Below are 23,414 nucleotides of genomic sequence, written 5' to 3'. Positions count from 1 at the left end.
ACTTCATGGTATTATGAAAAAGAACAAAGGAAAGAAATGGATCAATAGGTACTTACAAACTTTATTATTGCTATTGATAGAGGAAAATGTTATTGACCCCAAAAGAATTTCTTTTAATAATATTCTTGTTTTTTTTCTTTATAGATTTTTTTTTCTTTTTTTGGTAACAAATGTTGCTTATGGCGAGACAGGTATGCTAGTCTGTGGAGGCGGCTACAGTCTTAACTTATTTTATAAAACAAAATATATTTCAGAAAGCAGAAAAACTAGACAACTAGACCTCTATGTTTTGTGTGACCTTTAACAATGAGCAAAGGGAATTACATGTATAAGTTGACATCTGTTTTTCTAAACCTAATTGTCATTTTCAAGTACTATTAATACATGTTATTATGTTTAGTGAAAAGATCTATACAGATTTAGTTATATGATTGGCTGATGTCCATCTGTCCCAAATCTTGAGATTATATCTTTAAGCTTGACCAAATCTAATATTATTTGTCCTTATTCAGTTTAGATTGTGATTTCATCCACTTAAGTTTGCAATTATAAAGTGTACAATCTACATACCACTTTGAAAAAAATTATTTCTTACATTCAATGTTGAAGGCTGTACCGTGACCTGTAGTTGTTAAACTCTATGTCATATTGATTTCTTGTGGCGAGTTGTCCATTGGAAATCATACCACATCTTATTTTTCTATGTAAGCATACTTAACTAATTAAGGTAAATGAATGTATTATGTTTTTATTAACCCTGTTTAGTTTTAGATTAACTCCCTGGATTTATACCTGAAATTACTGTTTTGTAGTAATCTCTGGTAATACTAAACTAATATTTATGAAATTTAATCAGTTTAGCTTTCATGATTGTTATTTTAATTGCTTTGTACAGAGTAAATGATTTTGAATAGAGAAATAAAATCTAGCCTTTATTCATCCCAATTTAAAAAAAACATTCTACGTCTATTTAAAATGAATTTAATACAGTGTTATATTTTGCTGCATTTGGTAATGAAGTCTCCAAACACAAAAAGAGTTGTAATAAAGGAGATAATTTAATTATTATTGCTATTTTGCAAAATTTTCCTTTGATCTTTCTGACTGAGAATTTTCTTTCTCAGCATAGTAGAGTGATATGAAAAATTATCACTAGAGCTAGAAACTAAGGGCGCACATGCCCATTGTCAATGATTAGGTATAATAGTGCTAAACAGATTATCATTGGTCATCTCATCTAGAATTGCTTTTCTCACTTTTGCCTTTCAGGCTCAAGCACAAAATCAATCTTGTTGAGATGATCAACGATATGGCAGATTCCATGTAAGAAATGGAAATGTCTGTCAAAATGAATAAATAAATAAAAATAATAATTACTGTTATGTGAAAGATAATCTGTGAATGTTTTGATGAATAATGATGATAGATGAAATTATAAAAATATTTTTTGGATATCATAGTTTCTGTTTAAAGTAGAAATTATTAAAACAAGTTGAAAAAATGCAAAAATTTTGACAGAATTAACTCCCATTTTTTTACACAATGTTTATGTGTTGCAATGCTTTATGTTGACACTTGTATACTGGTATTTACTAGTGTAGTCATGTTATTCAAACATCCCTGTTTCCAAATCTGTTACTTTTTTTAGTCAAAAACATCTGTGATATATATTTTTTTCACTTTCAAATATCTTGCTTTAAAGCTCAGTGTCTGTCAATAAATCTTATGTCAGGAACATCGCTGTAAAAACTTTCATAATCATTGTTGGTTCCAATATATGCCATTTAAAACTTTAAATCATGAAGTGCATAAGAAAAAACACATGTTGATTCTTTCATTTAACTTTATTCAAGCACTATTTTTAACTTATATGTTTCATACACAAGATCTGTCAAACTTGTTTTCTTATGTCTGAAACATTTGAATGTGCTAACAGTTAAAGTTATTTGACCTGAGGTGAAATCTTGTGAAATGTTAGGCTGCAGTATTTTCCAGGGGTTTTAAAAATGACTTTCAACTAGGATTTGATTTCCAATGTCAGTAAAAAAAAAACAAATATATATTGTCTGTCAAAATATCTTATGTATGAAAAATCTTATGTCAGAATCAAGTCTGTCAAAATCTTATGTCAGAAACTCAATTTGTCTGTCAAATCTTATGTTAGAAAAATTAAAGTCTGTCAAATCTTATGTATGAAAAAGTAAAGTCTGTCAAATCTTATGTATGAAAAAATAAAGTCTGTCAAATCTTATGTATGAAAAAATAAAGTCTGTCAAATCTTATGTCAGAAATAATTAAGTCTGTCAAATCTTATGTCAGAAATAATAAAGTCTGTCAAATCTTATGTCAGAAACATAACATTTAAGGCTTCGTTTATTTAAAAAGGATGATGCTGATAAATTTTTTTTTGGTCAAATTGTCTTTATCTTTATTAGTAAAGCATTTATTCAAAAACAGAAGTTCATTGCTTATGTTTTTTTGCCTAACATGCTTATGGGAGTTGTTTCACTTTCTTACATGGAATCTGCCATATGATCTATGTTACCATTTTGAGTTGTCATGGATCTTTTTATAAAATAGTTAAAAAAATAATTTCTACCAGATTAGTGATGTAGTAGTTTGACAACTTAGACCACTCAGCTCTTTTCTTTGTTAGACAATGAAGTCTTTCAAAAGATAAATGAGTTTGTGAATTCAAATCTGCTACACTTTAGATTGACATGAAAGAATTGATTTTTAAATATTTTTTTCATGTATGTGAGACAAATTGACATATATTTAAGCTTTAATCACTATATGATTGGATTGATTTTTCAGTTTCTCCTAGAAAATTGTAGAATCTGCTTTCTGTTCTAATGTGGAAGTTTTGAAAACCTAAAATCAATTATGTCCTACAGTCATGACAGTTTACATTGGAGACAAACTTGACATAATCACATTATTTTATGTGTAGGTATATCATGTATTACTCAAAACATTTTATTATTTGATCAGAATGCTTTGCATTACTGTCATAGAAAAAAGCTTGGTCTATTGTCATTAAGAAAATAAACCTTGGAAAATGTCTGAAAATTTATGTCGAATTTGACAAATTTGCTTCATAACTCAAGGTTGATTATGTATCAGTTTTGCTTGTCATAAACACTATATATATATAAAATATCATGTGTTACAGGTACTTAGATTTTTGATAGGGATTTTTCAGGAGTTCTTCAATTAGAAAATGTGGACTACAATCCTTTTAAAATGTAGAGCAAATAGATACATCTTTGTTTTTTTTTACTTTCAATCTGCATTCATGATTCAATCTTTATAGACTTAAGTATTACCTTGCTTCTATTGTTAACTGAGGCTTTAGAATGCATTGCCTGTCCATTTCTACATTTATCTGTGTTGTCTATTTAAACAAATGATTATATCTTCTAACAACTGCTTCACCTTGTGCAACACACACAATGGAGGCCTTGGTGGCTACATGGTCTAAGTAATTCACACAATGGGAGCCTTGGTGGCTACATGGTCTTAGTAGTTCACACAATGGGGGCCTTGGTGGCTACATGATCTTAGTAGTTCACACAATGGTGGCCTTGGAGGCTACATGATCTAAGTAGTTCACACAATGGGGGCCTTGGTGGCTACATGGTCTTAGTAGTTCACACAATGGGGGCCTTGGTGGCTACATGGTTTAAGTAGTTCACACAATGAGGGCCTTGGTGGCTACATGGTCTAAGTAGTTCACACAATGGGGACCTTGGTGGCTACATGGTCTAAGTAGTTCATACAATGCCAGGAGGACCTTGGTGTCTACATGGTCTAAGTAGTTCACACAATGGGGGCCTTGGTGGCTACATGGTCTAAGTAGTTCACACAATGGGGGCCTTGGTGGCTACATGGTCTAAGTAGTTCACACAATGGAGGCCTTGGTGGCTACATGGTCTAAGTAGTTATCACAATAGGGGCCTTGGTGGCTACATGGTCTAAGTAGTTCACACAATGGGGGCCTTGGTGGCTACATGGTCTAAGTAGTTAACACAATGGGGGCCTTGGTGGCTACATGGTCTAAGTAGTTCACACAATGGGGGCCTTGGTGGCTACATGGTCTAAGTAGTTCACACAATGGGGGCCTAAAGGGCTACATGGTCTAAGTAGTTAACACAATGGGGGCCTTGGTGGCTACATGGTCTAAGTAGTTCACACAATGGGGGCCTTGGTGGATACATGGTCTTAGTAGTTCATACAATGGGGGCCTTGGTGGCTACATGGTCTAAGTAGTTTACACAATGGGGGCCTTGGTTGCTAGATGGTCTAAGTAGTTCACACAATGGGGGCCTTGGTGGCTACATTGTCTAAGTAGTTCATCTACAGCTATCACTAGCCAGCCAAAGCTCAGGATATGAGTTCAAACTCAATATGTGACTGGTGAATTCAACTATCTTTATTGACTAGGATTGCTAGTTAAAACAAAGTTCCTGAAGTTAACTGTTAAGTCTGTGGTTTAGACTCACTGGGTACCACATTTCCCTCTATCAATAAAAACTGCTGCATACACAATAAAAAAAAAGATGTGGTATGATTGCCAATGAGACAACTGTCCACAAGAGACCAAAATGACACAGACATTAACAACTATAGGTCACGAGGTCTCTGGCAATTTAATATGTTCTAATACTTTTTGTCTGATGTCAAGATTCTTGCTATATACTTTTAAAAGAATGTAATCTGTTCAGTCAGGGTTTCCGCTGGCGGTCGCCATTTTCGCAAATTGCAAAAAATAATGATTGTGGCGATTAAAATTCGTCATTGGCGAAAGAATTTGGCGAAAGAAATTATATACATAGCGATTTATTTTCAGCCATCTTGTTTAATTACTTTTTTCGGGTTTCTCTGACTGTACCCATCAGACAATACTCGGAAATCACCTTGAACTCGTTTTAAGATTTTGACAGAGAATCAAAAATCAGCTGATTGCATTCATAGCTCTCGACATCATAGGACTAATTATTAAAGGTGTTGATTGTAAGATATGACAAAATGATATGGTTAGATGGCTTCTGTCACATGTCACAAATGGGATTTATTAACCACTTTGCAACACACGTGTTTGAAGCAAATAGTTTACGCTTCCTCTCCTTCTTTTAATGATAGTCTAGAAAAGAAAACTGTTGTTATGAAGAAAAGTGTTCAAAAGCAAGAAAGATCTCTGATTTAAAACTTTATCATTTAACTTTCATATAAATAATTGATTTGAGTGGGTACTTTAAAGTCGTTTCAGTGACACACATGTTTCAAGCATAAAGCTTTACTTATTTACGATGGTATAGAAAAGAAAACTGCCTATATGAAGAAATCTATTCAAAAGGTTGGCATTAGAGTAACCCTTCAATGAAATCACTACACCTTACACGAGGGATCAATTTCAAGTAATAAAAATGTTTTGTTTTGTTGTAAAATCTACTTTTTATTTAGGGGGTCTGGAAAAAAAGGAAAATTTTAAAAGAAAAATATATTTATGTTACTTGGCAAAAAAAATAATAAAGTGGCAAAAAATATATTGTTTTGGCGAAAGAGGTGGCGAAAAAAATAATTGACCCAGGGGAAACCCTGTGTTCAGTCTACTATTAACTGAATATTACATTGAATTTATATAAATAATACATGTTACGTCATGTAGTTGCTCAAATTGCCTTTATCTCAACTATTATAGCAGTGGATTATGAGGATATATTAATTTCCTTGGTAGGTATGATATTCAATGCTTCCAACCATATGAACAAGTATTACACCACTTGATAGCTATTAAAAGGATAATATAACATGATGCTTAGTCAATGTCAGAAAGTCTAGAATCCACAGAGACAAATCAAAATGGAATTAATTGAAACGAGATCAGTACAAATACACTAACCATTTTCTAACCATTAATTCAACTGCACCTGAGGCACTCAAATGTTAGCAATATTTTGAGTTATAAAGTGGTAGTTTTACCAAACTTGGTTTGTCATAATGCCATGTAAAAGAAGAACACACCTTTTTTGGGTGGTAAATAGGTTAAAGGTTACAATCATAGTTCCTCAAAAAACAATATAACAGAAGTTTGATGTTTGAAAACATAAAAAATCATAATTAAAATCCAAAATTTGAGAATTGAGAATAACTGGTAATTGTACTTAGACCATTAAACCAAAGTCAAATTGAAAACATGACATATTCCTAGGAGACCTTGGTGCTTGATTTGCTTTAGGTGTTCATCTACAGTGATCATTTGTCTGTCAACTCTTCAGGTTTTGACTTCAAACCTGGTTTATGGCAAGGTGAGTTCCAATCTGACTTGATTTGCCTTAGGTGTTCATCTACAGTAATCATTTGTCTGTCAACTCTTCAGGTTGTGACTTCAAACCTGGTTTGTGGCAAGGTGTGTTCCAATCTGACTCGATTTGCCTTAGGTGTTCATCTACAGTGATCATTTGTCTGTCAACTCTTCAGGTTGTGACTTCAAACCTGGTTTGTGGCAAGGTGTGTTCTAATCTGATCTAAGTTGAAAAAGATTATCAGGTTTCCTACCAAACTGTGGCTGCCATGATGGAGCCAAGGTAGCTTAAAGTGGAATCCAACTTATTTCTAGTCCATTATACAGGTTTATCTTATATGAGTCATGGAAGAGTATAGCCTGTCTTGAAATATTGAAATGTTGCATTAACATACTTAATATACTGGAAATGCAAAGTAGCTTTTATTAATTGGCATTGTTAATATAAATCTGTACCTGAAAAATCAATAAGAAATATCTTGTGTTTACTGTCCCTGCATGGTTCAAATCAATAGATAAACACAAGATGACATTGTCAAGGAAAGTGAATGACATATAATTTTCTTACATGCTAATAGGTGTATTCATGTAAATTGTGCTTTGAAAGAGAAATCTAAAAATGCTGTTTATTTCTTTGTCCAAATGATAAGTATTTCAGATTATGTTGCTTCATAAAATTCAAGGAAAATTGTGATCTTTTGAGTCTGCATATTGTATTTATACAATTAGTATTAAATTGGTTCACACTACTTAGATGTGTTTTATTGAGTTTATCAGTATATAAACTCATGAAAATTAGATTCCCTCACCATTTTTGAATCAGAGACAGCTTTAAGATTCTAGGAGCAGTCAATCACTGTTTTATTACCAACTTATATATGGATACACTTTCATCTTTGTTGAAATTCTCATCTGCTTCTTGGTGTACATGTACTAAAATGCTGTTAGGATATATGCAATTATAAATACAATTGATTTTTATGATTGCTTTTAATTAGAAGAGATTATTAGAGATAAGTTATTGATTCAAGGTTTATTTCTACTGATGTATCTGACTAACTTATTATGATTGCCAGTTTACCTGCCACAAGGACAGATGAGCAAACTGTTCCCCTCCTCCCCAAAAGTTCCAATTAATCCTAACTACATGTATCATAGTCAAGGCATAAAGAAACCTGATGAAAAGCAACAGTTTTATTTATATGACAATATGATTGTATATATTTAGTATTCTATAAAAAGAGGCGTCTAGTTTAGGATTTCAAGACTTAATTTAAATGCGTTGAAATTTAAATGACTTTTGCCATGAAATTTGAGATGTGAAATACAGTCAGTAATTAAACGTTTCGTTATCTTAAATAATGTGAAATTCATGGTAATCTTTTGTAGGTTGATATGCTACACGTTTTGGTAACAAAAAATGCTGATAAAAAATTGATTCAATTGAAAATTTTAATTTGTTATTTAATGAAAAACTGATTTATTTAAACTGTACAAGACCTTACAAGTGACACAATTGAAGTTCATATATTGTTTACACTTTTAAATGGTGTATATATCTAATATTGAAACTTTAAAAACAGAAATAGAAATAGATTATCATAGTACCACATGTGACCAGAAAAAGCATGGTAAAGTGTAAGAAAATTCTATAGAACATATATTTTACAATGCTATAAAATCCTTGTTATTTTGTCATAAATTTTGTAAGAAAAAGTGTGCCTGGCAATGTTAAATGTATGAAAAGTCTAGAGAGAATTATTTCCTGCCAAATTTTCAATGGCTCCCAGTGGTAAGTAATATCTCGAAAACAAGCACATTGACCCTCCATTTTTTCAGCTTTTTTCCTTCATTTATATACTACATGTATCAATTTACAGCAGTGTGACCAAATGAACCACACTTATTATATTTAATTGCTATTTTATAAGTGTTATACTGGTTGTCTCCTGTAATATAATTGTAGTACTTTTGAACTGTCCTTGGGCATTTGACATTTGATGACCCTGACACTGCCTGACCATAAGGGATTAAATTTATTATTTGAATAAGGATATTTTTCAATATTCAATGCATACAGTTATTTGGACATTTGATATTGTTAATGACAATTGTCTCATTGGTAGTAGACTCACATAATCTCCATAAAACAGAGTATTTTGCTTGTGATTTTGGCATCTATATATCATATTAACCAAATCTAATCACAAATACTGTTGGTCAAGTATGGTTTATTGATTTTAATACACTTGGTTTGACTAAAAGCAAAATTCTCCAAGGATTATGTTGGGAAGCATTGCCATTTCTATTGATATGAAACATATTTTATTTATGTAAGGAAATTTTCTGTATATTTTTTAATAGAATTGATTAATTTGTAAATACTAAGCAAGTGTGTCTAAATATTTTTTAGAACATATTTTTAGGATATAAGTCAGACTACCAGCCTATTTTTAGTTTAAATATAAGGTCTTTTCAACCCCAGCCCTTGATAATAATCCTCGTTAAACCAAAAGATCACTGGAACGGTTTTTGTAATGAAAGGATTAAACAAAGCTGTTATTTAGAGAGACGAAACATTTACTGGGTCCTCTTGTATGGATTATAACTGGCATGGAAGTACAATTTAGTTCCCTAGCACTTCAATATGACTTTTGATAATATGTATGTCAGGTGTCTTTAAATTTTGTTATGTAGTATTATATGATCAATTAAAGACAATTTTTATATTTGAATAGTTTTGTAACCATTGATAAAATCAGCTGTTGAACTGAGGTATCAGTTTAAATAATCATGAACTATATTGTTATTGAGAACAAATAGCTAGTATTATGAACAAAGACCAGATAAAAAAGAATATGGTTATTTGATTCAACCCTGAGATTTAAAAACAAGTTTAAAAAGGTTAAAAATAACTGGGTTATATTCAATTTCAAGCTAAGGCCACCCGTAACTAATTCTTTGTTAAATGTTGCCTGTGAGTGACCTCAGAGCATTCTTTTAAGGGTTGAGCAGGTAGGTAGATATTTTTTGGCCAACAACTTAAGTTTCATGTTTTGGACAACAACTTAAGTTTCATGTTTTGAACAACAACTTAAGTTTCATGTTTTGGACAAGAACATGATTCATTTAGAGCAAGAAAAAAAATCTGAATTTTTTTTTCAGGTACGCTGCGTTTTTTTTGCCTTCAATAATGAACATGAAACATACCTTAGGTAAGCTAAGAAAAAAACCTGGCATGACAAAATGTGAAACAATTAAACAGAGAAAACAAAAGGCCTGATTTATAGCTTAATAACAGGCCTATTATTTATAGTTTAAACAAAAGGTAGAAGAACATGAAACAATTTTAATTTAATTTTTTACTTAAGGTAAAAGGGTAAATAATACTTTCATTTAAAAAAAAAAGACTGTATGAAGTGCGATCCCCAAATATACACCAAAAATACTTTTAAATATTGATACTAAATGGTATTACTAAGTAGGCTCATTATTAAAATTGCTGCATATGATTATACTAAATCATAAAGCTATAAGGCTTAATAATTTTCAAAACTGCTGATTGCCAGATAAAGCCTTTATGTGCTGATGATGCTTTTTGAGGTGATGTGGCATAAAGCAATCACAAATCAATCAATTAGGATTGCTGCAGTCAGATGTATATTGATTTATCATATTGAATAGAACTGGCAGGTTTATATAGTAAATAAGGTGATGTATAATGATTGTCAATGAGACAACTATCCACTAGAGACCATATTAAGGATGATGATGTGAACATTTACTCAAGGGCACTGTATGGCCTTCAACAATGAACAAACAACATACCCTTAGGTAAGCTATAAAAAAAACAGCTGGCAGCCCCATGACAGAATTTGAAACAATTTAATAGAGAAAAACAAGAAGCCTGATTTATAGTTTAAACAAAAATGATAAACAAATATTGCAGACACCAACCAATAACATCCACTGAATAACAGACTGCTGATGAAGCTAATCGTAAAAATAACCAAGTTACGGAATGCCTAATGTAATTTCAAAGATTTTTCGTATTTTTCCTTGACATTATTTAAACGCTTTTTGTTTTGTCATTATTTCTTCAATTTGATAGGAATAACTGTATTATCTAAAAGTGAAATGGAAGGTTATATAACAATAAAAGGATTATCAGACTTGACTCAATGTGACAATACTATTTTGTCCTGAAATAAAGTCAATGTTCTTTATTCAACTGGTTTTGCAATACATTGCTGCTGTACTTTATATGCTTAAATGCAAATAAGAAGATGTGGTATTAGTGCCAGTGAGACATCTTATGTATAAACAGTTAACAATTACAGGTCGTACTCCACTGTCAAAGTATAGCCTACCACAGAGCCTTGGCTCATACCAAACAGCAAGCTTAGTATAATATATAAAGGGCTCCAAAATTACTAGTAAAAACAATTCAAACCAGAAAACCAGGGGTTACAATGAATATATAAAAAACAAAAAACACCAATGATACACACCCACAAAAGTCAACCACTCTGAAGGCAACTTATAATAAATATATAATAAATATTGGTCAATAAAAAGTAGCTTTTTGAAGAAACTTAACCTTTACTATGAGGCTACCAGGAGTTAAGCAAAATTTGTATATTTTTTCAAAAACTTAAAATATAATAAATAACATAATGGTTGAAAAGTCCAGTTCTCCACAATGCTGGAAAGAAATCAAATATTTGAAAGATTAAATTATATTCATAACTAATGTACTTAACATATAAATGAATTTTTTCTCAGTCAGTAATAGTTTCATTTAGAGAAAAACATCAGTTTTTTAAAATGGCAAGTGATGGAATACAAATGATTAGACATGCATTTGTTACACTTACTTACACAAAGGCTTTGATTGAAGTTAATAATAGTTTGCCTCAGACAATTTGGGAACAATAAAAAAAATCTTTGTTCTTAAAATATCACAAAAGTGAGAAATTTATTGTAACAAATGTCTACTTGAAATTTTTTACAATTACTTACAAATAATCGTTTGATTTTGACCTTTAATGATGAATTAATGTAAAACAGATGTGAATTTATTTTGTTTTAATTCAGAATATAAATGATCATAAATTTGTTTTATACATTGTTCATCAATTTCCAATAAGGTTTATTTGTTTCAACCAAATCCATTACCCGTAATTTTAGTTTCTTGATTCCTTTAACTTCAGGAAAGTTGTTTATTTGTCAATATATGAATTTGAGAGGTTTAGCTAGTAAGTAAAACCTGGATTAGTCCAACATTTCTGACATTAGGAAATTTCTGTACTAAGTCAAGACTATGACAGTTGTTTACCATTTGTTTAATGTGTTTGAGCTCTGATTTTTGCTTGAAATCCTCGTCAGTTTTTATCTGGCGTCCTATGGAACTTGCATAATTTCTTGTGCAATTTATTAAAAATTTCAAGCACAAGAAATTATGCAAATTCCATAATTAAAAATAATTCCAAGTTCAAATAATAGCCTGTTATATTGACTTTGACCTATAATGGTGAATGTCCTTTACAAATTGTGACTTAGATATGGAGAATTGCCTCAATGGCACTTAAACCACATCTTCTTATATCTATATATGGCATTTTGGTTCATGTAAAATAAGCCATATCAAAATGATATGCACATTTATTTTTCCTTTAAAGAAGGAGATAAAAGAAATAAATGTTACTCATAAATCTAATGTGACAGGTTGGGGACATTGATGTGGAAGATTGGAACAGCTATAATTTATCTGTAGGATTTTGTAATTATTACAGTAGGTCTTTGTTAAAGAAATTCAAAAACAGGAACTTTCTAGATTTGAGGTCAAATGATAGTATTTCAAGGCAATTTTATTTATAGATACAAGAAGATGTGGTATGAGTACCAATAAGACAACTCTACATCCAAGTCACAATTTTCAAAAGTAAACCATTATAGGTCAAAGTAGGGTCTTCAACAGGGAGCCTTGGCTCACACCAAACAGCAAGCTAATTATAAAGGGCCCCAAAAATTGACTACTATAAAACCTTTCATTCAAAGGGGAAAACCAATGGTCTATAATCTATCTAGAGAAACCAGAAACACATCAACAAAACACAACTACTGAACATCAGATTCCATAAGGTTTATCTATATATATATTTTTGAAGTAATTGTTTGGAAAAAGACATTCTATAGCTGAAACTTCATTTTTGTCGAGCCTTGACTTAAGTAAAAAAAGCGAGACATAGCCATCATACGTCCTTGGTGTTGTTGAAAACTTTATTAGATTTAACATCGAACTATTTCAACATCTTCATTTTCTCATCGAGAAAATGCTGCATTATTAAACTGTATTTGTATATTTATCTTTAATAGCCATTATAAATGCCATTGATATTTTAGATTTGTCAAATACTTATCTCAGAGTTAACTCAGACAATCTGGCTTTTCCATCAAAATTACTTCCACTGTGATATTGCATGAATTTAATGCATAATAACTAGTGTTAATAAGTTTAAGGTTAAACCCCTTCCACAAACTGACTTGATATTTAATCAGATATATGAACAATTCATTCTCCTTTGATCTTTTAGTCTTCCCTTATATGATTTAAGCCTGCAATTAACTGGTAAATCTGCATTTTGCTTCTAAGCTTAGATTTAGTGCAAACTCTGTTAATAGCTATAACATCTACCCAGGCACACTGGTATAATTGGATTGCTGTAGCAACATGATTTATACATAGATATGTTTTATTAATGGTTTGCACAGAGTTTGTAGAAGACAATAAACTAATCCAGTTTATGGTATGAGTTTTAGAAGGTGAATGTTTGATTAAAACTCTGATAGTCATATATTTTATCTACTAATCATGCTAATAGTTAGAAATGCATGTTTTTTCCCTGATAACATTTGCATGTTTTAATTTCAGAATTTGGTGCCATGCAAAATACAGGTTATGCATGATAACTGCTTATCAGCCATGACAGGTAATGTTTAGAGAATTATTATAACATCACAATAAATAACACTCAACTCAAGGAATTAGAACCATGAATGAATAAAAATGTCACCCCTTAGGATCCAATAAAAAATGTATTAAGATACATGTATCATCCCATATCAAGAGTTATTGCCCCTGATTTATAAAGCTAAATTTCTGGTTGAAAGTGATTGAGTCTCATGATAAAGCCATAATTTTATTTGCTTCACACAGAAGAAATATTTTCTTTATATGGCCTTTGAACTTTGCAGTTTGCCAATGTGGGCTGCTTAGTCATTAGTTTCCAAACTATTTGATTCTGAATTTTTTATTCATATATATCGTTGGTGAGATGCTGTTAAGCAACCAACAATCAATCAATCTGTGATGAGATGCTAAGTTTTTGTTTTACATTTGACAATGTGCTTATTTGGTATTTTGAGCCCTTATCTGTGACACAAGATTTTCCATACAGTTCAGACCAACTTTCTGTCATTAAGTTGACAGTTAGGATAGTACCAAAAAACTTTGTTCAAAATGTCTTTTGAAGATTTTAATTAATGAAAAAATAATCCAATTTTGTACTAGGCTTACATTTGAAAAATTAAAAAAAAAATGTGAAAATTTTCAGGATTTAAATGCATTTACTGTTTATATTTTAATGCACACAAATGGATTGAAGGTCACATTGTGCCCTTAATTCAGACCAATTTTTTTATGTGAGGAATATTTTCCCACATTTCAAGTGATGAGATTAATAAAAATAGCAACTTTAACAGTAACTCTAATCTTGATTGATAATTATCTTCTTAAATAATGCTTTTTGCTCTAGACTTATTAAGTAGTTAGACGTGTTGTTAGTAGTTAGCTAGTCTAAAATATAGATGAAGACAAAAGCTTATTGCTAATAGCTTAAAACTTCATGAAATATTGATGACCCAAGAGAATTACAAATTTTTATATAACTTTTAAAAACTATTTTTTTAGCCTGCACTGACATCACAGAAATGCTCAGGAAATGGACCTTGAAATGACATTTCCATCTGGGGTTAAAAAATAATTGTTATTTCCTAACTATTTCCTTTTACTGTTTTATCATATCATTGCATTCAAAATTTATTTAAATAGCTTCAAGTTATAGCAATACATACAATAATACTGATATTTATATCTAAACTGAGTACTTAAGGGTAAAACTTTTCCAATCTTGAAAGTTTGAAATCTGGCTGTCTAGGGGGAGGTCATCTCAGTTTATGTCAAGTGTATGATTAGCCACCAAAGCATATTGCATGTACAGGAAAAATATCTGTGAGGCAACATATACTTAAAATATTTCACATTATTATAAAATTATGAATGACAACAACAATCCCACAGAAATATGCTCATTTCTAGATATGCCACATTTTATAGACATTTATTATGGAATATAAAAAAAAAACATTTTGTGAAAGCTGACAGTTATTGAAAGGTAACATTTAAAAGCCATATACTGTGGATTAATTTGTTTTTCGTGGGTACTAATTTTCGTGGACTTAACTTGTATGTTCCTTGATATTTAATTTTGTGGTTTTGATGAAGTCTACATATGAGCCTGTAGAAAATATATCATTCATTGAACATTTAATTGCATGCTTCACTTGCAACCACGAAATCCACGAAAATTGGTATCCAACCAAAATTAAAGAATCCACAGTAAATACTTTAACTTATTGTTAGTCAGATCTTGTACTTGGCTTTTGTACTCCTCAAAATTTAGAAAGTCCAATAACAACAACACTTTAGGGACTGCTGCAGAAAACTTATTGACCGACATATTTTGGTGCTTTAAGGGCAATGTCATCAGCACAAAAACAATACAGCAAATTGCACTTGAACTGACCGTTTTGTAAGTCCTGAAGTACCAAATTTAGTTTATTTTATTAGAAATTGTTTGTAAGACAACTTTATTAGTATTCTGTACATGGTGCAAAAATTTATAATTAAATTTGTTGCAGGTTATTTGACTTTTATGCTCATTGATATAAATAATGATATATGTGAAGACCTATTTCTGACTTTAGTGTCTGCATATCAATTTTTTTTTTATAGTTGTTGATCTTTTTTAATAAAAGTAAACAATCTTTTTAAGCCTCCTGCAAACTAAATGTGTGCTATATCAATGTTTTGAATGGCTTATTTAGGAATGACTTGTCATATCAGGGATACAAGGTATACATGTACCAAATTTAAAGTTTTAATGCACTTTTATCACCTTTTAAAAGCAGTTCTATGGTTCTGGATCAATTTAGATAGATATGGAAATGCAAAATTAAATATTACATGATACTTTCTGTGAAGTAATCATGTGGAAATTTTCATCTGCTTTGACCAACATTTAATAATCTGAACTGCAATATATATATGGTTCATGGATACTATCTTATACAGATATTTAAATGATTCAAGACATGTTATTAGCTTATAGTCTTTTGTGTAATAACACATTAATCTGAAATTCAAATATTATAATTTTTTTTATCAGGGTCACTTTTAGAAACTAATGAAAAATTTGAAACCTTTAAAAAAAAGCAAATTCATGCTTATAATACAAAAGTTTAATCACAACAAAAAATGAAATATAGAAATCTAAATGTTGTTAAAAAAAATATGATTATTCTTTATTTCAAATTGTGACACTTGAATAAACAGATAAATTATCATAATTTCAATTCATCAACAAATTCATGGTCAAGGTTAAGTTACGATTGAAAAAAAAACAACAGTTCAATGTATACAAAAATAGAACCCAACTTTTCAAGAGTTAATTAGCCGTTTTTTGTATTCAATCATTATTAAAGGTGATTTAATGTAGATCGTACAAACTTTTTCCTTCACCGATTTTTAAAGATATTCAACTGTATTTTTTTTTTGGATGAATTAAAAATAACTTGTTTTTAACAACACCATGAGAAGGTAGGGGTCTGATACAGAATGGTCTGAATTTTTTATTTTTTTATTTACCAAAATAATTGTGGGGATGTTTTTTGACTCTCTTTTTGCAGATTTAAAAAATAATATGCTATTGAAAATATTATCCAACTTTAAAGGGAAATGCCAATGAAAAATTGTACATTACAAAATTGTATGCTCAGGTTTTCCATCATTTTTGACAGTATTGCAAGCACTTTATATTTCTGTTACAATTAGCAATTAAAAGTAGAAACTATTTAAATGGGGGTATCCTCTAAAAATTTGCCATAGCATCGAGGTAGATTAAACTGTTAGAACACCAGTTCCAATTATTAATTTAAAAACAATATAAGCTATTAGAATTAAGAGACTAATTGTATGGTGTACCTGCTTAAGTTTGGCAGGGTTCATCTGACCTTCAACTTGTTTTCAGTGTTCATTTTTCACATTTTTGTGGTTTGATCTGTTTCTCAAAGACTTGTCAGGCCAAATAAAAAAGCATGTGTGTTTCCTGTTTCCCTACCTACCCTATATTTTAAGCTTAGAAATAGCCTACCCTAAAGTTTTTTTGGTCATTTTCCAATAAGCACTGTTAAAGTCAGGATTTCTCTCCCATAGACTCAATGTAAAAAAAAATGGTAAAATAAAAAAAATCCCTACCTACCTACCCTATTTTTTTCAAAGGTGAAACAGGAAACACACATATTATTTTATTTGGCCTCATATAAATAAAAGGTCAATTAAAATTTTTGTGCAGAATTATGGTATGGTATATATGTCCATCAGGAAGGGTTCCTCTGATCTTGACATCATTTTTCATTGTTTAATGTTAAGGTCTTCTGGTTTATAGGTCAAGATAGGTAGTGTTAAAACAGGTTAAATTTATTTGGTGTTAGGAATGATTGTAAGGTGTACTGTACATGTTTATCTGACCTTCACCTCATTTAGATACATGTTTTAAAAAGGAGATATGTTATGAGGTTTTGATTGCCAATGGGACAACTCTTCAAAAGAGACCAAAATAAAACATGAATTAACAACTATATGTCACCATACAACCTTTAACAATGAGCAACATGCATGATTTATTGATAAAAATCTTTTAACATCAATTCAGTCATGATCAGTAAAGCAAGTAAGACATCTCATTGTTAACACTTATGTTCTCAGTTATTTGAAAGACTAATATTATGCCCCACCTACGATAGTAGAGGGGCATTATGTTTGCTGGTCTGTGCCTCCGTTCTTCTGTCCATCCATCTGTCCGCTCGTTTGTTTGTCCGTCTGTCCCGCTTCAGGTTAAAGTTTTTGGTCAAGGTAGTTTTTGATGAAGCTGAAGTCCAATCAACTTGAAACTTAGTACACTTGTTGATTCATATGATATGATCTTTCTAATTTTAGGACCAAATTAGACTTTTGACCCCAATTGTAAGGTCCACTGAACATAGAAAAAGAAAGTGCAAGTTTCAGGTTAAAGTTTTTGGTCAAGGTAGTTTTTGATGAAGCTGAAGTCCCATCAACTTGAGAACTTAGTTTACACGTTGCTTATGACATGATCTTTCTAATTTTAATGCCAAATTAGATTTTTTTCCAATTTCATGGTCCATTGAACTTGGAAAATGATAGTGCAAGTGGGGCATCCGTGTACTTTGGACACATTCTTTTTTTAAGTATTAATTTGGTATAAAGTTTCATTGCAAGGATTTAACATGTGTGTCTTACAGATTCATACGACATTTATATAACACTGGGTACATTAATTTGATACAGCAGGAATCTAATGAGAAAACTAACAGCCTAATTTATGTACATGAATTGAACAAAAACAACCCATAAACAGAAGACATCCACTAGATTACAGGCTCCTGACTTGGAACAGCCACAGTCATCCGTCGTTAACTTTTACAAAAAAAATTTCCTCTGAAACTACTGGGCCAAATTACACCAAACTTGGCCACAATCATCATTGAGGTATCTAGTTTAAAAAATGTGTCCGGTGACCCGGCAAACTAACCAAGATGGCCGCCATGGCTAAAAATAAAACATAGGGGTAAAATGCAGTTTTTGGCTTATAACTCAAAAAACCAAAGCATTTAGAGCAAATCTGAGTTGGGGGTAAAATTGTTTATCAGGTTATGATCTATTTGCCTTGAAATTTTCAGATGAATCTGACAATCGGTTGTTGGGTTGCTGCCCCTGAATTGGTAATTTTAAGGAAATTTTGCTGTTTTTGGTAATTATCCTGAATATTATTATAGATGGAGATAAACTAAACTTTAAACAGCAATAATGTTCAGCAAAGTAAGATTTACAAATAAGTCAACATGACCAAAATGGTCAGTTGACCCCTTTAGGAGTTATTGCTCTTAATAGACAATTTTTAACCATTTTTCGTAAATCTTAGTTATATTTTACAAAAATCTTCTCCTCTGAAACTACTGGGCCAAATTAATCTAAATTTAGCCACAATCATCTTTGGGGTATTTTGTTAAAAAAATGTGTCCAGTGACATGGCAAACCAACCGAGATGGCCGCCACGGCTAAAAATAGAACATTGGGGTAAAATTCAGTTTTTAGATTATAACTCTAAAACTAAGGCATTTAGAGAAAATCTGACATGAAGTTAAATTGTTTATCAGGTCAAGATCTATCTGCCCTGAAATTTTCAAATAAATCAGACAACCGGAAGTTGGGTTGCTGCACCTGAGTTGGTTATTTTAAGGAAATTTTGCTGTTTTTGGTTATTATCTTGAATATTATTATAGATAGAGATAAACTGTAAAAAGTAATAATGTTTAGCAAAGTAAGATTTACAAATATGTCAACATGACCAAAATGGCCAATTGACCCCCTAAGGAGTTATTGTCCTTTACAGTCAATTTCTAACAATTTTCCACTGAAACTACTGGGCCAAGCTCATTATAGTTAGAGATAATTGTAAGCAGCAAGAATGTTCTGTAAGGTAAGATGTACAAACACATCACCATCATCAAAACACAATTTTGTGATAAATCCATCTGGGTCACTTGTTTAATATTCACATAGACCAAGGGATGCGACACAGGCTCTTTAGAGCCTCTAGTTTATTATTATCTTGAATATTATAACAGATAGAGATAAACTAGAAACAGCAATAATGTACAGCAAAGTAAGACCTAAAAATAAGTCAACGTGACCAAAATGGTCAATTGACCACCTAAGGAGTTAATGTCCTTTATAGTAAATTTTTAACAATTTTCATAAAATTTGTAAATTTTTACTAACATTTTCCCCTGAAACATTCTTGGCCAAGTTCATTATAGATAGAGGTAATTGTAAGCAGCAAGAATATTAAGTAAAGTAAGATTTACAAACACATCACCATTACCAAAACACAATTTTGTCATGAATTCATCTGCTTCCTTTGTTTAATATTCACATAGACCAAGGTGAGCGACACAGCCTCTAGTGAAATTATAATATTTTATTGGCTTTTGAATAGCTCTCAGTAACTGTGAGTACTCTTAGATCATTTCTTTTTTTTCTTATGACTTTGTACTTGTTGTTTTATTTGCTTTGTTCCAATCTGATGTGACAAGCCATTTCCAATTGCCCTTTACAGCTTATTCTTATGTTGTGCTGTCACATCTCTCTTCAGGTTAGGGTTAAACCCTGCCACATACTATAAGTCAGGAGCCTGTAATTCAGTGGTTTTCATTAATTTGCTGCAGTCATATTTGTTTTTTGGTTTATTATGCCCTATGCTGTAGTTTCACCCTTGTCTGTCTGCATGTCAATCCTTAAGTTGGTTTTCATTCTTTTACTTTAGTTTGCCTCAACCAAATGTTATGATACAAATACATAATGCGTATTACCACAAAATACAGATCAAATTTGAATTTTGGTGGTGTCACTGTAATAGTTCTGGAGTTGTGCCCCTTTTACAAATGCAAAAAAAAAATTAAAAAGATTTCGGATCCTTTCTAGTTTGCCATAACCAAATGTTATGAAACTTATAACAAACACTTATAACCACCAAATACAGATGATGTTTGAGATTTGGTTGAGTCACTTTTACTGTTCTAGAGTTATGCCCCTTTACAAATGGAAAAATTGCTGAATTTTTGTTTCCATTCTCTAACTCAGGTCTGCTTCATCCAAATGTTATAAAAATAATACCCAATACTTGTTACTACAAAACTCAGATCGATAACAAACTTGGGTAGCATCTCATGTACTAGTCTTCAGTTAAGCTCCTTATAACTTTATATGATATGGAAGCTGGGGTATCTAGTCTGTACCCCATGTACACATTCCTTATTTATTTTTTGTTGTATTTAAATCAAACATTGGCTGTATTGTTCTTTCATTTGAATTGTTTCACATTTAGTCATGTTAGGGCTTTTATAGCTGACTAATATGATATTGCTAGTGATTTTTCTAATTTATTTTTGCCTGTATAGACCTGTAGCTACTTTAAATCTTTTATTGTCAATCAATTGGGCAGTAACCACCTTTCCTTATTTTATATATTGTTTTCTTATAATATGCAAAGGAGTAGGGGCAATAAGGCCCTTATTTGGCCCAAAAATTACTGCAAATTTAAAAGTTATCATACATATTTTTAAATTGCTGTACTTTATCTAAGGTACAAGGTATTCAGAAAAACAAAACAATTTTGGACACTGAACAAGTTACCATGGCAACAAATCATGACTTAATTTGCATAATTTGTAAAAATTCTTGATTTTCTTTGTTTTTCATCAAATTTTTAGTATATTTTAGATTGAAAAGTAATATGTGCGCACCCAAGAAACAACTTTTTATTTGGTGAGATTTTGTCAATAGTTATAATAAAACTTCTGTTAAATTATTAAGTTGTTTCTTGGCTGGGCACGATGTTTCCACAACAGAAATAAAGATAGTAAACTGCATAAACACTGTATTTTTCATCGTTTTTGTGAAAACAGTACACATTATGTCATAATTGTGACGTCATCACATACAAATCGTAATGTTTTTCATTGATATTTCTTGACACTATCCATTTCTAAACATTATGTGCCAATTTGAAAAAGTTATCAATCATTTTATTTTCTTGGGCCAAAACCAGGCCTTAATGCCCCTACTCCTTTTGTCAAGTTCAAGACAGTTTAATTCTACTTAATTAACTCTTCAAATTATGATGGTTTACAACTTATAACAAGAGATTGCCTAACTTCTGAAGAACTCACAATTGAGGAAATAAATAAAGAAAATTGAATATTTTGCTTCAAACTCTCTGAAGGACAGATGAAATGATGAGCTGAAAATTTAAAAAAAGTCATAAATCTTAATGTCTTCAAAGGAATTAATTAAATTTTTAGCCTTCAAAGATCTTGATAATTGCTCCTGGAACATTTATTTATTGTTTTAAACTACAGAATCTTTTTGCTGTAAGGAGAATATTGGCATTTTCCATTGGCATATAATACTTGACAATGACTTTTAAAACATTTGGCCCACTTTGCCTTTAAACTCTGCAATGCTCGATTTTTATTATAGAAGCTGGAAATAAAAAAATAATGAAAAACTTATTGACAGAAAAATTGGGAATTTATAAAACAGAAAACTACATAAATCCATTTGCATATGAGCAATTTATAACATCTAAATATTGACTTGAAACTGTATAGATTAACTTAGTTTTATCCTTGGATTGGTGAAATAAGTCATTTCTATTGATTAATATCACTTTGACATTAACAATGTGTAATAGAAAGATTTATTTTGACTTTTTACTCTTTATTCTATTGATATTTTCAAAAAAAGTTATATTACTGGAAATTGAGAGGAAAAAAGAATTTTTTCATTGTTAAAATTGATCAAAGAAAACTGATTAATTGCTTACAATTGGGTCATATAAGACTGATGTAGATGAACTTTCTTATCCTTGACTACATGATAAGGTGTTTTAAGTTTAAGGATAAAATGACTCAATGACATGACAAGCCCAATTATTTTTATTTTTTTCAAATGTTGGATCCTATGTGGTGGTCCAACTGCCGTAACAGACCTCTGATCTCATACTTGTCCTAAACATGGATGAAATATTTGTGACTGGATAGTAAGTAACCAACAATCGATCTTTAATTTCTCATGCTGAGTAAAATACAGATTCTATTGAAAAGAAAGATTTTTAAGTATCTCTGGGATCGACAAAACTGATTTTTTTCTTAAAACTAAATAATAGTGCTGAAACAACCTCGACCCCAGAGATCTATCTCTAACACAAAACATCTCCATTTATAAAAAATGTGTCTTTATCTCTATGAAAGTTTTCAATTGTTGCTAAAAAATACTATTAACCAATATAAAATGGTAAAATTAAGGCCAAGGTAAAATAGTCTGTAGAAATCCTTTGATGTCTTTTAATTGCTTTTTGTTTGTAGTTGTATTCATGTTATCTATCATCATTTTCTAAAATTGTACATTTAATGATAATTAAGGATTATTTCACTAGTTTTATATTGATGGGATGTGCAAGATCCTCATGGGTTAAGATAGGTTGTAAGAAAAAAAATCCGTTATCATATGTGGTCTTGATGTAGTCAGTGTTAGTTTAATTTATTTTGAGACATTCTAGCAACTCTCCAGATGAAGAACAGTCATAAAAGTAATGCTGAGTTCACACGGAATTCGAATTTGATTCGCATTAACTCATTCGAATTAGTTTAATTCGCATTCGAAATGTTTTTTGTCCTAACTTCAATTCTAATTCGACTAACAATGGGGGTCAAATTCACTTTCCTGTCCAAACCACATTAACTTTTTAAAATTTGTATTAACAAAAGTGTATTTCTAATTCGAATTAAAAAAGAAGGGTGTGTGTAAATGCTATTATCGAATTCGATTTGCATTCAATTCGAAATAAATGTACGTGTGAACGAGGCATCAAGCTTTTGAAATATGGTATTAATGGTCTGGTTGAATTTTCTGATTTTCTGTTTAGGTTAAAGTTCAAACCTTATTTGGGTGGAATCAGAAAAAATGAGGCAAAAATGTGACGAGCATGGTCAAAAATAAACATATTTTTTGGGGTTCAGGATTTGTCTCACCACCTTAACCATATCATTTATTCTATGAAACTTAAGTGTCCAGACAAAGCATTAAGACATTAAGAATAATTTTAACTTTAAATAACTAACAAAA

The 23,414-nt window shown here is 30.9% G+C and overlaps 1 protein-coding gene across 3 annotated transcripts in view; it reads left to right on the top strand.

The window, feature by feature from the left end:
* The window catches only part of LOC134720503 (uncharacterized), an 89,057-nt gene that overhangs the window by 7,718 nt on the left and 57,925 nt on the right, over positions 1-23,414 (top strand). For 2 of the 3 annotated variants that reach the window (XM_063582841.1, XM_063582840.1), the window contains exon 2: positions 13,242-13,299. The exons of the other annotated variant lie outside the window; for it this stretch is intronic. In XM_063582841.1, the coding sequence (XP_063438911.1) occupies positions 13,242-13,299 (58 nt within the window). The remainder of the gene's footprint in view (positions 1-13,241; positions 13,300-23,414) is intronic. 3 annotated transcript variants of the gene reach the window in all.

The sequence above is a fragment of the Mytilus trossulus genome, chromosome 1, assembly GCF_036588685.1.
Source record: "Mytilus trossulus isolate FHL-02 chromosome 1, PNRI_Mtr1.1.1.hap1, whole genome shotgun sequence".
Classification (NCBI taxonomy): Eukaryota; Metazoa; Mollusca; class Bivalvia; order Mytilida; family Mytilidae; genus Mytilus; species Mytilus trossulus.
This window is presented reverse-complemented; position numbering and strand designations above follow the sequence as displayed.